Source organism: Pteropus alecto, unplaced genomic scaffold (genome assembly GCF_000325575.1).
Source record: "Pteropus alecto unplaced genomic scaffold, ASM32557v1 scaffold35, whole genome shotgun sequence".
NCBI classification, from domain to species: Eukaryota; Metazoa; Chordata; class Mammalia; order Chiroptera; family Pteropodidae; genus Pteropus; species Pteropus alecto.
In genome coordinates, this window is record NW_006437828.1 from 7,122,093 (window position 1) to 7,138,393 (window position 16,301).

General features: G+C 45.2%; 1 protein-coding gene across 1 annotated transcript in view; it reads right to left on the bottom strand.

Annotated features, from left to right (window-relative positions):
- Positions 1-16,301, bottom strand: part of VWA8 (von Willebrand factor A domain containing 8) — a 258,042-nt gene that overhangs the window by 23,622 nt on the left and 218,119 nt on the right. The window contains exon 40 of the mRNA XM_025049015.1: positions 12,218-12,326. Coding sequence (XP_024904783.1) covers positions 12,218-12,326 — 109 coding nt within the window. The remainder of the gene's footprint in view (positions 1-12,217; positions 12,327-16,301) is intronic.

A 16,301-nucleotide genomic window follows, 5' to 3' on the forward strand; every position in this document is an offset into this window, starting at 1 on the left:
TGACATTAGTCTTAATGCAGTTTGTTTTCAGCTGGTTTGCTATTGACGTTAAGCATTTTGAGAAACTTGGGTAGGTAATTAGTTACAGGAAATCAGCCTTCACTTTCCCCAACTTCACCATCTTTCTGCCCAAACATCAATATTCAAAAGAGAGCACAAAACATCTCAGATCCAGCAGACATGTAACTTGATAAAAACCTTTCACTTCATTGTCTGGAGTTTTGAGGATGCTAAAATCTCCTAACCATCTGTCTGAGGCTCCCAGCAATGCATGTGGTTCTCCAAACTGGGACAGAGCCAGATCTAAGAAATATTAAGTACAATTATTCTAGAAGCATTCAGGATATTAGAATTTTTAATAGCGTTCACTATATCAACAGATGAATGCTTATGGTATGGATATATATTTTTGAAGAGTACTTAAAATTTTAATAAGCCTACAGACATAAGTACAACCAAAGAAACAAATGACCACATTACCATAACAAAAGTGATACAATGTACTAAACGTCATATCCAGGAAAGCATTCCATTATGCTATTTTATACTCCTAAGATTTAAATTTAAGATTGCCAAAGAATACCACAATTGCATGCTTTATGCCAATCAGATAGGAGGATAATGATTTAGTGGATTATCCTCTGAATATATTTATAAAGATCCCTGTAATTAAGCAATCTTGAGTAATTACGGTTTGTTATTTAGATATGCCTGTATTTGACTAAACTACCCTAGTACATTTATCGTTTACTAGGAGAATTTTTTCTTTAATTTCCTTTAGTAGACTTGCGACACAGAAATCTCACCGGTCAGCTAAGTTCACTTTCAAAGCTAATTTATTACAAAGCAGCCGTTCGGGATCATAAAGGGAACAAATGCGAACTCCTTATGAGAGGTTTGTAAAATCTTGCCGTATTGATATCAATTCCAGATCAGACGCTAAAGGCAAAACAAAGGAATTCCAGGGGGTGTGGCTTTGGGGCTCCTGAGGGGGAAGGGGAGGAGTCAGAGAGCGAAAGGGCCATGACCCAGGGCAGGTCTGTGGGAGACAGGCAGCCCACAGCACGGCAGCGTTCTTTTTTTGGTGTACATGCTCATAATTAGTAAAGATGATAAAAGGGGGTTCTTTTTAGGGGACCTATTACTGCCTTTGGTGAGGAAGTTATAGAATTATGAAATACTTACTCTTCCCTTAGTATGTCACATTTGTCTGCTGTCTCTGGATTCCCCATCATGTGAGAACTTAAGAGATTTTAGGTCTTAATTCTCCTGTGCCGATGTTGCTTCTTTTCCTATATATGATCATCATCCCTTAAGGCATTCTCTAGCTGAAGACGGTTTCCGTTAAATGTGCCATAAAAGAAAAGGATTTAGTAGAATTTGGGGTGACAGTAAGGGAAGGGATATGCTTTTCCCAATAAATCTGTTACCTTTTTCTTCTTATTTTGTTTGTTTTGGCCAACTTTTCCCATATCACATACTTGTTAAGAAAGTACATAAATCTTAAATGCAGAGCTCAGTGATCGTTAAACATGAACACATCCCTTGCAGTCCACCCCTCCCCAGCCCCCCAGGGACTTGACTGTCCCCCAGCCAAAGGTAAGCTCCTGGTCTGTCTTCTGTCACCACAGATGAAGTTTGTCTGTTTCTGAACTTCATAAAAATGGACTCATACAATAGGTACTCTTTTGTGTCTGACTTCTTCCTGGGAGACTTACCTATGTTGCTCATTCTCCTCTACTGTGGTAACAATATTTAGTCATGTGATCTTGTCACAATTTCTTTATCTATTCTATAATCGTGCTGTTTCCAGTGTGGGGCTATTATGAATAATGCCACCATGAGTGTTCCCGAACATGTCCTTTGGAGCAGATACGCATGTATTTCTGTCGGGTGGAAATCCTGGCTATGATCAGCTTTCGTAGATAGTGGTTTGTTTTTTTTTTCCTGCAATTTACATTCCCATGAATGGTGTATGAGGATCCTCTGCTTATATTCCCACCATGACTGGATGCTGACAGCTTCTTCTTCCTCTTCTTTTTTTAAATTTAGCCACTCTGGAGGGCATATAGTATATTCCCTTCCTTTGTACTTTCGTTTGTGGATAAGTGAATTACTTTTGGTTCTGCTTATCAGTGATATTTTCAGGAACATGAAACAGTAGTTTTTGTTTTTGAGAAGTGAAAGTATGTACTAGCCTTTTCATCCAGAACGACTGGGCACAAGGACAATTTTATAATAGTAGCACTGTTTGTTAGTTTTCAAATATGTAACTTGCAGATAAATATGAACAGATAATTTATTATCTGCCATCTAGCCAGCCCACTAACACTTGGGAACTCAAAACAGGATGGGTGCTCTTGGAGACAATGAGCTGCTGGGGGAGGAGTCCTTTAAAGATTTGCCGAGAGTTGGAATAGAAACACTTTTATTCTGGACTATGTGTTTCATGAAACTCCTTGAAATACTTCTTTAAACAGTAAGTTCCTACTGTGTTCAAATACATGTTTTTATTTATAACAAAGGGCCAAACATGTTCTTTATCGGATATTCCCACTGCATAAAGTATTCTTATAAGTTTGTTCGTCTGTTTTGTATTATACAATCAGTTCATACTGAAGAGAATTCATTATATAAAAAGCTAAGTTTCACTCATAAAAGATCTATGTTAAGGGCTTTCTAAAAAAGAAATATAGTTTTATTACTTTCATGGAAAGAACACTAATTGAAATGCTCAGAGGCTGACGTATTCTGGTTAATTCATTTTCTGGGAAATAATTGGTTAACCAGAAAGCACTCATATGCACATGCACACACACACACACATGTGTGCGCACACACACAATCTGTAGCAATGAGGACATCAGGAGGAATAAATTAGACAAAAACCAAGTATCTCGTGGTTTGTGACTCTTGGCCTTGTGATGCCAGCACTGAAACTGTTCTGATTACTCTGAAGTCTCCATTTATTCGGGTTCTGGTCAATCCAGACTTCCTTCACTGTAAACCCAACAAGCAAGCCCATTTTCGATTATTCTTTCAGAATTTCCTTAATGAAGAGATTAGAAAGATGTAAATAGCGTTCTTTTTTTTTTTTTTTCCCAGAAAATATACATTCTACAGAATAAAGCATATAGTTGATCATCAATAAATACTTGCTGGGTGGATGCATAAATGCGAGCAGTGATTTTTTGTTAGACATTAGCTCCATTATTTTAACATTTCTCCATGTTCAATGTATACTTTTTATGCTTTTAATCTGTACCGTTCAAACAAAAAAGATATGCTAGGTGAAGGTAAATTTTCATACAATGTTTGTAAAATAACAAAGTATAAATCGATAGAAACAAAAAAAGTTTTTTTCTTTGTAGTTCTCAATATTTTGACATAGTAAAAATATTTTACTAAGTACCTGTTAGGTTGCTAGCTGCTTAAATGGTAACACAGTATTTCCAAGAAAAAAGAAGATACCGATCTTCTTATTTTAAAGAATTGCTTCTTATTTTAAAGAATTGCTCCTCATTGCAAGGGAGAAAACAGGGATTCATGTGTTTAACAAAGACGATTCTCGTTAGAAGAGTTTGTATTCTTGGATGCTGATGTGGAACAAAATTATTACTTTGGGTGACAATTTATTGTCATTTTATATTTGGTTTTCATGAACAAAAACGATTTCATGTCTTTCCTTCAAGAATTAAGTATTTTGTACTTCAAAGGAGCTGGGACTGCAGATATCAGTGTGCAGACAGAATAGGCACCTTAAACTTAACAGTTCAAAGCCGAGCCCCAGCTCCGCACTGTCCCTGCCCCCTGTCCCCCACCACTGTCCCCAGCTCCTTCCCGGCTCAGTAAAAGGCATCGGCAAAATCCCACACCCAGGAGTCTGCTTTGACTTCGCCTTCTCTTACGTCTCACGCCTGGTCCACTGGCAAATTCTCCTAATTTCCGGGAGTATCTGACCGTCTCTTCCCGCCCATCTCCACGCCCACCCCTGGTCCAGCCGTCATCCTCTCTCACCTGGACGCTGCAGCAGCATCCTAACTGGACTCCCTGCTTCAGCCCCGGACCCCCGATTCTCCTTTTCCCGCACAGTAATCGAAGGCATCTTTATAAAAAAAACGACGCATGGGCAAGAAATACACTTAAAAATACTGGCATGATGAAGCTTTTAAAAAGCCTGATTCGATTATTATTTCTCTAATTATTTTTGGGAATAAAATAGTATTTGTCTCTTTCATATGTAATATAAATTCTCACAGTTTTTGCTTTCTTCTATTTCTATTTCTTAATTTCTGTTTAATTTTTGAGATAATATGAGAATTTAGGCTCTGTTTAGTATTATCAAATTCACTATTTTTATAGTGTGTATTCTTAAAAGCATTATTCTTGATAATTGAGTTTTCTTTTAAACAGATTTGCCACATTTAGACCTGATTCTGTGTTTAACTGCTTCCAGTACTCATTGCTAATCCTTTTATACCACAAATTTCCCTTTTTAAGGAATTTCGATTCCTCTCTTAATTGACTGGAATATTTATACCTATGTGTATACATGTGTATATGTGTGCATATCGTGTATACATATTTACTTCAAAGTTATTTTCAATAGGGGTACTTACGTGACATATATTTTTAGTGTCTGAATATGTGAAAATGTCTTTTTGTCACCTTTGTACTGTGGCTAGGTATAGAATTCTTGGGTCATAACGCCCCCTGCCCCCACCTCCAAAAAAAAAAAAAAAAAGAATTTGAGTTTTGAAGGTTTAAAAAGAAACTTGTTTCTTATAGTATAGAGTGCTTGGATTGAAATGTATGAGGGCATTAGGAAATGATTTGTCTTCCATATGCTTTCAGGTTAACAAATAACTTGGATGTTTTCTTTGTTTTTGAAATGTTAAAATTTCACGAGGCTGTGGTGAAGTACTTACGTCTTTCCGTTAATTTTGCTTGGTAACCAGCAGAGTTCTTTCGATCCATAGACTTAGGCCTGTCTTTAGCCCAGTACACTTTTCTTTTGCTAAGACTTCGGTTGTTTGATTATGGTCGATGCGTCGTTTCTGGTGGCCTCTTTGGGAGGATCACTGGTTCATTCGGCAGACACGTGCTCCGACCTCACCACATGCCAAGTACGGCTCTGCCTGCTGGGAGGGCTCGCGGCTCTATGTCAGCTCTGCTCTGTTAGGATCGATCGGCTTTCTCATGGTTTTTACCTCTTGGCTTCCTCTACAGTCTGGAATAACAATTCCAGTTTTCCATTCGCATTAGTACTCAGGTTTAAGACTGGAATGGATCTAGTCTTTCTACTTTTTAACGCAGATTTCAGTTTGGGCACTGCATTTTTAGGTTTCTTATCATCTCTCCTTATTGCGTTCTTCTTCCTTCTTATTTCTGCTTGCTTCTTAGCCAACTCCTTTTAATCTCATGTCTTATTTCGCATACTTCAAATTTCTTTGAATTTTGAGAACACGAAGCAGATGTTTTCTAAACATCTGGTGTTTTCTGACGAAACTGTTCTGGCCCCGCAGCCTCTTCCTCCTCTTCATCTTGAATGCTTGTTAGCCTGCCCGGCTGCAGAATGATTTCATAGATCCCATCTTACTTCGTTTCTCGGTGTCCCTATTCTTGAATGATAAAATGGTCGCACAAAATCGTTCAGGAACAGGCTCGATGAGTTCTCTTTGGTCGCACTGACTCTCCGCTTTGTTCCTAGAATTCTCCTCGAAGATTCTAAACTGGCGTTAGTAGCTGAAATAAACCTACACTAACCAGCCAAGACTCGGCTGGGAAGGAGCTGGAAGTGTAGACCGTCACAGCATGAGAACGTCTCCTCCACATCGTTTCTTATTTTGTTGGGAAAAGCCATCGCACAGGGGCCGTGTGGCACTTGTTTGATCTCGTCCTCAAGCCGAGTGTGAGCTGGGGCTGGTCTGGCTCCTTCCTGGTGTCGCTCCCCTTCCCGCTCTCTGCTTATTGTAGCCACAGCCTAAACCCCGGACCCCCCGCCCCAGCCTCGCCAGGGCTGCTGCTTTCGGCTGCCGCTGCTCGGCAGTGACTGGACGCCAGCTCCCCGACTTTCTCTTCTACTCCCGGCCTCTCCAAGTCAGGGATGTTGGGGTTCTGTGGGTCTCACGCACTGACTCGCCGGTAACGCTATTTCTTAGGAAGGTTTTCGAGTTGTCCGGGGTACCCTCATTCACGGCGGCCTCATCACACCATCTTGAGCAAAAGCTCTTCAAAGCTTCTTGCACGTTGCTAGCCTTCTTCCCTAATTTCTACCGTCATGTGAGGTTTTCACTGTTCCTAGCTTTTCCCTATTTTGATCATTTTCATGGTCATTCGGCAAAGATTGAGTTAGGTGCCTGTGCTCACGCAGACTGCAAGTCGGGACTGTATTTCTAGGCTGAACTCGGCTGAAGTTGTCCGCTCATGGCCACTGACGCCATGTGCCGAGTGATGAGCCCTTTAAGCGCTAAGGAAGAGTAACCGGCATCTCACTGCTTTCCCCCGAAATGCAGATGTCGCACGACGTGGCAGTCCTCGCCTGTCCTCTCTCTGCTCTGTGCTGTCGCGTTCGTCAACACGGCTGTCCTGGCTTTGGCTGTCCCTCTGTACCGAGGGCCATCAAGCACAGACATAGGTCTCTACAGAGCTGTGCAGTCCTATCCGGCCCTAACCTCGCTCCTGAACTCCAGGCTCACGTCTTACGTTCCTCAAACAGCGTGCTCGACATTTTCACGCGGGTGTCCCAGTAGTGAGAAAACAGAACAACACCCCTACCCAGCATCTGCCTTGTCCACCAGCCTCTCCTCTCCTGCGTGTCCTGGTTCTGGCCTCTAGGGCTGAAAAACCTCAGCATCCCCCCCACCCCACGTTCAATCAGTCACTGTCTTCTTGTCCGACCTGCAAACGGTCCCACCCTTCCAGACACTGCCATCGAGAGCGCCCCTGCCTGGGTTCCCATCACTCCCGCGTGAATGAGCGAAGCGGTTCTGTGATGGGATTTCCCGGCTTTCATTTCTCTCTTCTTTGACACTGTCTCCTCCGGGGACATGAAGCTTCCTGAGGAAGACACGGCCGCATGGCTCCCCTTTCCAGCCACATCTCTCCTCCCTGGACGTGGCACGCGCTCTGGGCCCTGGGCTCTGCCTTCTCTCCACCAGCCGTGGCCCCCGAGCCCACCGCAGCGCTCCCAACTCGCCACTCGGACCGTCTGCCGTTCTCCAGACGGCCCTGGACTCAGCCTCGGCCCTCGGCTGAGAGGTTTCTCCTGTCTACACGAGAGCTGTACACACTGCCCTCGTCCACGGCGAGAGAAGTAACAGAAATTGACAGTAAGCATGTGGAAACTTGCAGGGCCATTTCACGAAAGCATTTTATGCCTGTCGCATCGGATATTAAATAATATGGGCTTGTATTCTGTATGTTATTTTTATATCCTTTTTTTCAGCAATTCATTTCTACTTTATTTTATTAAAGTATTGGTCCATGATCAATCGAAAGAAACCTGGCCCCTCTCCACAGAGGGACGGAGAGGCTCTGCTTAGGAGCATCCCTCCACCCTCATCCTGAGAACGGTCATTAATCGCAACCGAGCTCGCCCTTCATGGTCCAGATCAAACGACGCTTCCTCTGTGAGTTTTCCCCTAACCGTCCCGCTTTGAACTTGTCTGCACATCTGTCTACGTAAGCAGAGCACTTTCTTTAACACCTTTCTGTGGCAGTCGCCAGTCTGTGTCTTCTGCTACAGCGCGACATGTGTCTGCTTCCCTAGGTTAGTGGTTGAAGGCGAGACCCCTGAGGCAGAATATTCAAGAAAGGGGGAAATGCTTTTCATTCTTTACGGATGGGCAAAGTGCTCAGCATCAAGGTGAAGGTCTTCGCCTGGCACCCGCCGGCCTCTCAGCCTCAAGTCCTTGTTTGAGGGTCACACGTGAGAGGGGCTCTCAGGTCACACCTGGGACTAGTGCCGTGCCTTTGTCTGGGCTGCGTCCACTGGGGCACTGTTTTCACTCTTCTCTGTCTGGTTGATACTCGTGTGTCCGTCCAGCCTCAGCTCACAAAGCCTTTCCTTCAAAATCGATATTAGACGCCCTTCTCCCTGGACGTCCCCTGCATTCTGTGTGTCCCCTGCCTAGCCACCCCCCATGTGAACTGAAACGATGCCCTCAGGTGTCTGTCCCCCCCGCCCCTCAAGGCTATCACCTTCTGGAGGTCTCTGCGCCCTCACTGCCAAGCACAGTGTGTGTCACACGGCAGTGTTCACAAACACCTTTTATCTGAATACGAGCTCATTTTGAAGCACTCAAGGAAAAAAAAAAAAAGAAATAATTGTCGGTTCGTGGAGCTATCGTGCTAGCCAAAGCAATCAGAGGAAGGCTAATTTAGTTTAGCCCGAGGCTGACATTACTGATTGCAGATCTGAAAAACACTGGAGAGAAGGTATGATTAAAATCAGCGGCTTTTTTGTAGGAACGAATATTTTCTTCTGCCAGGGAATGCTGGGATCAGAGATTCAGATTCTGAACCAAGTAGAACTGAAGTTATTATATAGACTCCACTTTTCCAATGAGAAAATTCTTGCTTCAGATTCATAAAAAGCCCATAACCGGGGTACGACGCCCGTGGTCCAGAATCCGATCATGAAGCGAAGGGGGGGCACTGGTGGGAGCCTGTGAATGACGTGCGTGACATGTGCTACCACAGAGGCGCTCGCGGCACCATTTCCTGTTCCTCACATCTCAGGCCAGCTACCCCGGGATCAATGCGTGGGCCTGAGGCTGTGCTTTGGAAAGTCACCTCAAGTGATGATCTGCTAGTTCCTGGCCAGACTTTGTGCTGTTCACCAAGGAGACGCCCGTGGTTACCAGGACGATGCAGCTGCCTCAAAACAGCTGGAAGTTACTCGTTAATCGGAGACGCACCGGACTGGCAGAAGATGGCGAGTGGGGACCAAATCCAAACCTCACTGTGGCGACGGTCTGAAGGCTCATATTCCACATGAGGCCCTGTCCATCCTGACCAGCTGTGTTTTTAACTTGTGCCATCTCTGTAAACTGAAGACTAGATGGCCCACCTGAGCATAACACCCCTGTGGATTAAAAGTAAAAATAAAAACTCCTGATGACGCTGTGTTGGAATCTAGATAATGCTGTAAAATGTTTTATGGGTCTTTGCAAGAATTATACTTTTTATTGAATCGTAGAGTTGGAAGACAACGGAGACCTAGCAGATCATAAGGATCTGAGCTTTGGTCTGACAAGCCACCTGGCCCAGGATAAGTTATGTCATCTTTCTAATCTTCAGTTCCCTTATTATAAAGCAGGAACAAAATATATTTCATGACATTGTGAGAATTAAGACAACTTATATGTTTCAGTTCCCTTATCTACTGTACGGAGAGAAACTTACTGGTATTTTAATGGTTACGTAGCACAATGAAGGTAAAGTGCTGGTCTGGGTGCCTGGCGCGCAGCCCCGGCTGATGAAGACTAGCAAACGCAGCGAAGGGAATGATGAAGCTAACTCTTCTGCAGAGAATGCCGCATGAGAGGCACTGTTTTAAATAGTTGATATGTGTCGTCTGAGTTAATCTTCCTAACTGCCCGATTCTCTGTCATTTCCATTCTGCAGAACCCAGGCTGTCTGGCTCCAGAGCTGGCACTGTTAGCCAATAAGCGACGATGACGACGACGATGACGACGGAGATCTTGACGACGATGCTGATGGGTAAGGCCTGGCCCGTGGGAATTGCTCGATAAATGCTTGCGATGATTGAAATGCTGGTTTTATGTGTAAAAATTTGTAGAGATGGAAGTTCTACATCCCTTTCAGGCACTCTCGCAAGGATTAAATCACTTCGTTCCCTTTCTTATATCTTAAAACTCTCGGTATTATTTAAGCCACATTTTTCTTTTTCAGATTTCTAGGGAAGAAAGGAATAAAAACCTTCCTGAAATACTTACTCTATTTGAGGCTATGTAGAAAGTTATTAACCCCAATCCCTTCATAGATTTTTTTTTTATAAGTGCCAACTTCTTGTTCCCCATCTATTTAATCTTATTTGTTCTTTTCTTTCCCAGTTTTCTTTCATGTCTCTCTTTGAAAGCTGACACTTTCCCAATCCCGGTCCCATCGCCGTGGCGTTTAGCACGACGGTCACTCCTGAGAGCTCAGTCTTGTTTGAACCCAGTCTCGCTCTGCGTCCTCCTGGAAGAGGTCGCAGTCGGAGGGAGGTCTTACTTTTCTTCCTTCAGCTGATCTTGTAAATCTAACCATTCATTTAAAAGGGTTGATCTGAGGCTTAAATGTGATGATGTTTGTAAAAGTAACTAACTATAGCATGGTGCCCAGTAAATACCAATCAAGACATTCATTGATACCGGATGAGGATTCTGAACCCCTTAGTTAAACATGTATTCTCGTACCCGTTCTGGTGCTGCGAATCCTCTACTGGCCTGTGTGTCCACTGGGAACACGTGGTGTTGTTTGCATGTCCTCGCGGCCTCCGGGGCTGTTGGTGATCTGGTCCCTGCCACTCTGCCAGCCTCCTCCCTGTCCATCGCCTCCCACGCGGAGGTGCTCGCCTCGGTCACTCCGAACAGCCTGCGCCTGTGCACGCCGTCTCCTACGTCTGGAATGTCCTGACTCCTCGAGCACCTGGGAAAATCCCGAGCATCTTTCGAGAGTGAAGTCGCGCACGGCGCCCTCCGCGAAGCCCTTCCTCCTTCGTGCGCATCCTTCTCTGCAGAACCCGGGACGCTGCTTGCTGGTTTGCCTTTCTCGAGTCCCTTCCTTGAGGGGCGGGACTACGCTTGACTTTTCTATCCCTAATGGCTGGTGTGCATCAAGAACTTAGGAATGAATGACCGAACCGTTCTCATTCTTCAGTCTTCTTACGAGCACTGTCCCCCATGACCCTCGTCTCCCACGAGCACGCATTTCGGCTTCATTCATCTGTCGTCTTGCCGTGGAGCTCAGAGCCCACCCAGCAGCTGCCCTCAGTGCTCACAGCAACGAGCACCTGTTAAGTGAGCGACTACGGAAGAAAATCCAACCATTCGACTGTTCACGTTTACGTTGTTCGCCCAGTTGATATGAAATCTTATGCTGTTTTGTTCTAAATAACTGTATGTGGATTTTTTAAAGGAGCACATGACTTAATTTTTATAGTCCCCAGAATGTGAAAGTAGGAATTTAGTTTATCATTATAAAGATCTTTCCCCTTAGAAATGACAGAACTTTTCCTAATTTCCTGATGTGGTTTAGAGGTTTTTAAAATGAGGCTTTCTCAGGGTGCCGGGTTAAGATTGTTGATTAAAACTGCATCACAGTACTTCTTACTCCTAACAATTAGCAAATAACAAAAAGCTCCCTTCGCTCCCAAAGAACGATTACAAACAAGAACCAAAGAGGAAGCGGTTATCACTGAAGGTAATCAAACAAAAGCTTTGTGGAAAGGACACTGAAGATTCCAGAGCGGAGTGGAGGAGCACGTCACAGCCTGGCTGTGACCCCCGTCCCGTCTCCCCTGGAACAAGGCTGCGCGCGCTCCCCCCCACCCCTCTCTCTCTGCAAAATAATCTTTATCATTTGCAATTTTACAGAATACCTAGGCCTTCCTTAGTTACCTCTGCAAATTGGCCAGAACACGATTTCAAATGTAACATCTCCAAATAATAAGTCTTTGCTCAGGAAATATTAAAAACATCTTAATCGATATTTTTAGGGGCAACAGCAATACTAACTGGTTTGAAGACAACCAGTCTACGAAACTGCAAAAGGGTAGGCAATGTAGGGTCTGGGGGAGGGCAGGAGAAGGAGAAGGTGGGGCACAGACGACACACAGCCTGGATGACCCCAAACGCTCCTCAGGCTCTCCAGAGTCAGTGACAGCAGAATGGTTTCTAGGAAGAGGATTCTATTCGTGAATTTCTAGTGGTGGTGGGTGGCTCACAGATTTTACATGTGGGGAATCGGGATGTATGGTGTCTTCCAGGGTTGCTAGTCCAATTACTGCTTCCTGGCCAGGAGGAACGGTGAGGTAAAATATTTTTCCCTGGAGAACTCAACTAAGAAAGCCACAAAGTGATCCACAGTTTGCCATGGATTAATTTTTCTGGCTGGCTGATTAGGGTTCGGATAACTTTCTCCTGTAGTTTTGGGATGGGTCCAGCTTTGGACCCAGATTGTTTTCTTGGTCCATCAGTGGGAGGATTACCTGTAAATTATCCAGGATGATTCGGAGGGCATGCACCTGTCTTCGAACAGCACCTGAGAACCTTTCATAGGTACGGGCATCGTATTCACTCATTTGGATCTCCTTTAGCCTGAAATCGAAGGGGGCAAAAGAGAGGACAGCTGAAATCATGCACACGTGGGTCTTTCAGTCCCCTTCACCTGCTGCTAGAACTGCAGCAAACACCTTGGTAAGCCAGGTTGCCTCTGAGGAGAAAAGGCAGGGTCGTATCTCCAGCCAGGGGATACCTTGCAAAGGAGGGGATGCCCAGGAGCGCGCTGGTAAACGGTTAATGAGGTGCCATTAACCATTGAGGGACTGGAAAAGGAAGCCCTGACGGGTAGTGTTTGCTGATTTCTGTGGAGTCAATACCCCGCCGTGATGGAGTTCAAGCTGCCAATCGAGGGTTCGCTGAGCACTGAGTTAGAAAGACACGTGCGCGACTGGCTCTCGCACCGCTGCTGTACCCCAAAGATGCATCTCGAAGTTGGCAGCTGGTCAGTTCGTGTGGCAGCTTCCTAGAAGAGTCCCCATGGGTTGCTTTTTAAGACCAAGGACATGTATTTCTTGACCAAGATAATACTCCAGGCCCAAAGAATGTAATGTAATGTGTTGCTATGTAAAGTACAAGGGTTTTCTGAAATCGCTGACTGTGTTTTAATACCATCGTGGCTTTGAAATTCCCTCTTCCCAGTACGGTGCTCCCTTTGGTCGTTTTTCATCGTTTGTGTCTGCCGTGGCCCCCGCCAGTGTACTCGAGGCCCCCAAAACACATTGTGTGGCTGTACCTTGGGGCTCTCGCGCAGGCTTCTCCCCTACACGGGGATGTCCCCTCCCTGCCTCTTTGCCTGCTAAGCCCCTCTTACTCTTCAAGACTCAAGTCAATGACCACCTCCTCTAGGAAGCCTGCTCTGATTCCTGAGGTCTGTCTTCTGCGCTCCCTATCATTTCACGCTTATCTCTAGAAGGACAGTAACTACCTGTGCTACAGCCTCCTGTCTCGCCAGGCAGGCTCTATGCTGCTTTAGGTTAAGGACTGAGTCTTTCTCATCTGTATACGTACAGTGCCCAGCATGTACCTAGCATATAATAGGTGCTCAAAAATAAATTGGAATGAATGACTGAAATAAAAATAAGACACTCAGAATCATTTAAAATGCAGCATCTTAAACTAATCATATATAGAAGGTTCATTCGCTGAGTGAACCTACCTTGGGTTTTACAGTGTCATATTTATAACACTAATGTCATCACACATTTCTATAAATTTCTATAAATGTAAAAGGTGTTGATACTGGGACAGGGAATAACTAACACAGATCCCAAAAGCCTGACCACAGTCTGGCCTTCTAAGCTGCTGCATGTGTGTGTGTACGCGCTATGCACGCGTGGATTGTCGGAGGTATCTTACCTTGGGTTTTACAGTGTCATATTTATAACACTAATGTCATCACGCATTTCTATAAATTTCTATAAATGTAAAGGGTGTTGATTCTGGGACAGGGAATAACTAACACAGATCCCAAAAGCCTGACCACAGTCTGGCCTTCTAAGCTGCTGCATGTGTGTGTGTACGCGCTATGCACGCGTGGATTGTCGGAGGTATGGGTCCAGGTGTATAGCTGAGACTCTTATCTAGGGTATATTATTATCACCTTGGGCTGAAATGAGAATGAATGGTCTCTATTCCGCCCTGGCAGGCCAGGCACTGGAAAGAATCCGTCCAGCACAGGGCAGAGTACTCACCGGCATCACATAAAGTTAGGCACAGACTCTCATGGGGCGGTGGGCAACCCCTGCCATGCCACCCGGCTGGCTGGGTTAGCTACCGCCAGCTCAGGTTTCAAGACCCAGCTCGAAGGCCACCTCCTACAGTCCTGCTCGATCTCTCTGATAATCATTCCCTTTCACATGTCTTCAACAGATATCTACTATAGAACCTATACACGTGATCGCTTTAATAGATACGTTTGTTTCCCTCGATCATAATGTTTTCAAACTTTATTTTCCATAATAAGAAATACGCTTTAAGACACTGAGAGGTGGTGCGCACAAATGCACGTGTGTATGTGTATATACGTGAGTATAACTGAATCAAAAATTCAATGAAAAACACGTTTACTGCATGTGTAGCACTCCGATATTCTTCTTTTCCTCTGGGAGAAGGGAACGCGTCTTGTTTTTTTCTCTGAATCTGCATTACCTAGCACGACGCCTGACACAGCGACATTCAATAGTGCTGTCGCACAGCCTTGGCACTCCGATATTCTCTTCTTTTCCTCTGGGAGAAGGGAACGCGTCTTATTTTTTTCTCTGAATCTGCATTACCTAGCACGATGCCTGACACACAGCGACATTCAATAGTGCTGTCGCACAGCCTTTGAAAATACTGACTATTAAAAGGTAAATACCTGACAGGCAAATAATATCTGAATGGTTGTTTCCTGAGGTGACATGCCAAGGGGCCTTCTAAATGTATTCTCTGTCCTGAAGATCAGAAACGAATGTGTGTCTAGGACTTGACCACTGAACAACACCTCTTATGCCTAGTCTTGGCAATCTCTTAAAGCCTCTCTATAAATTTTCATTAGATTAAGTTATGTCTCAAGTATCAAGGCTGACAGACGCTGGGCACTGTGAATATCATGGGATATGCTACCTACCCCCTTCACACCTAGCAGGTCAATATGCTCTTTTCCAAAGAAGGGAGATTAAAAAAAAAAGTAGACATAGATTGTCCTTAGCAGGAGGACACAGACACAGACACACACACAGACACACACACACACACACATACACACACACACACACACACAGAGCCGGGCAACTGGTAAGTCATCTCGAGCAGAATGGTCTTTGTAGACAGATCAGAATTAGCTCTAGTTACAGGGCTACCTCTGGCACGACTGAGCTGCACTCAAAAAACACCACATGTTGTTCTAATTATGAAGAAATCTGGAAATCATATTCGGGGCTGTGTCAGCTTTCAGAAAGATCAGCTACAAGGTGTTCAGAAGTGATAACCAATTCTGAAAGGGAATGGGGAGAGAAAATAGGGAATTTTAGCCTCTGACGCGGGCGAGCTTCCCAGGGCCAACACTCTCGAGCCCACAAAACCAGCCGCAGATGCACTTTCTGCTGCGTGACCCGGGGCCAGGCTGCTGGGCGCAGCTGCTTCACAGCCTCGTCGTCTGTGCGGCTCTCTGCACTTGGGGGGCGCAGTCTGTTCTTAAAAGGGTGTGTTTACTGTTACGTAAGAGTCTGGGAATTTTAGTTCTCGTCTTACTTTTTCGTATAGGTCAGACTTAAATACTGTAATTTGGGATCAGCTAGGAGGAAAACGAACGCGAGCTGAGATCCACTGCGGAAGGCTGACTGGTTCCGCCGGCGGCCGTGGGCGCGGTTTCCAGAATGTGCCGGCCTCAAACGCGCCTGAAGCGTGTGCAGAGCGCCGCGGCGTCTAGCTCGAGCGTGTTCACGGCTCCCTGTTTCTGTCCTGCTTCCCGCACACCTTGCGCTTGTCTACCTGTTACTCCTCCTGAATTAGTCGATCCGACATACGGAACCAGTACTTGGGCGAAGTCCAGGCGTGAATGGATGCTAACTGAACGCTCGCTTGTCTAGAACCCGTCGGTGGTCTCGGGCTCGAGGCAACGTGGTGGACCCCTCGAGGCGGATGGGGAGGTCCGCCTGTCACCTGGTTTTCGCCAGCCTCTGAATTCAGTGTGAGAGGGAGACACCACCACTCGTAGGCACCTGTCCATTATTCTTGCCACAGACAAGTATGAATGTTCGCCATGCGTCAGGTGCTAGGTGTAGGTGCCAGGGGCATGTTACGGAGCAAAGCACTCCACCCTCAAGGGGCTTATTGTCCGTGGGGAGGCAAACGGTTTCGTGGGACTAATTGCATAGATGGGGGGACCGATGGGAACTGGGAGGAAAAGCACAGGGCGCTGTCAAGCCTCACGGGAGCAAGCTCTGTTCTGCATACGCCTGGGGTTGCAACACCGCTCTTTAGAAGTGACTGTTGGATGATAGTGCAGAATTGTTTCTTTTTAAAAAATGT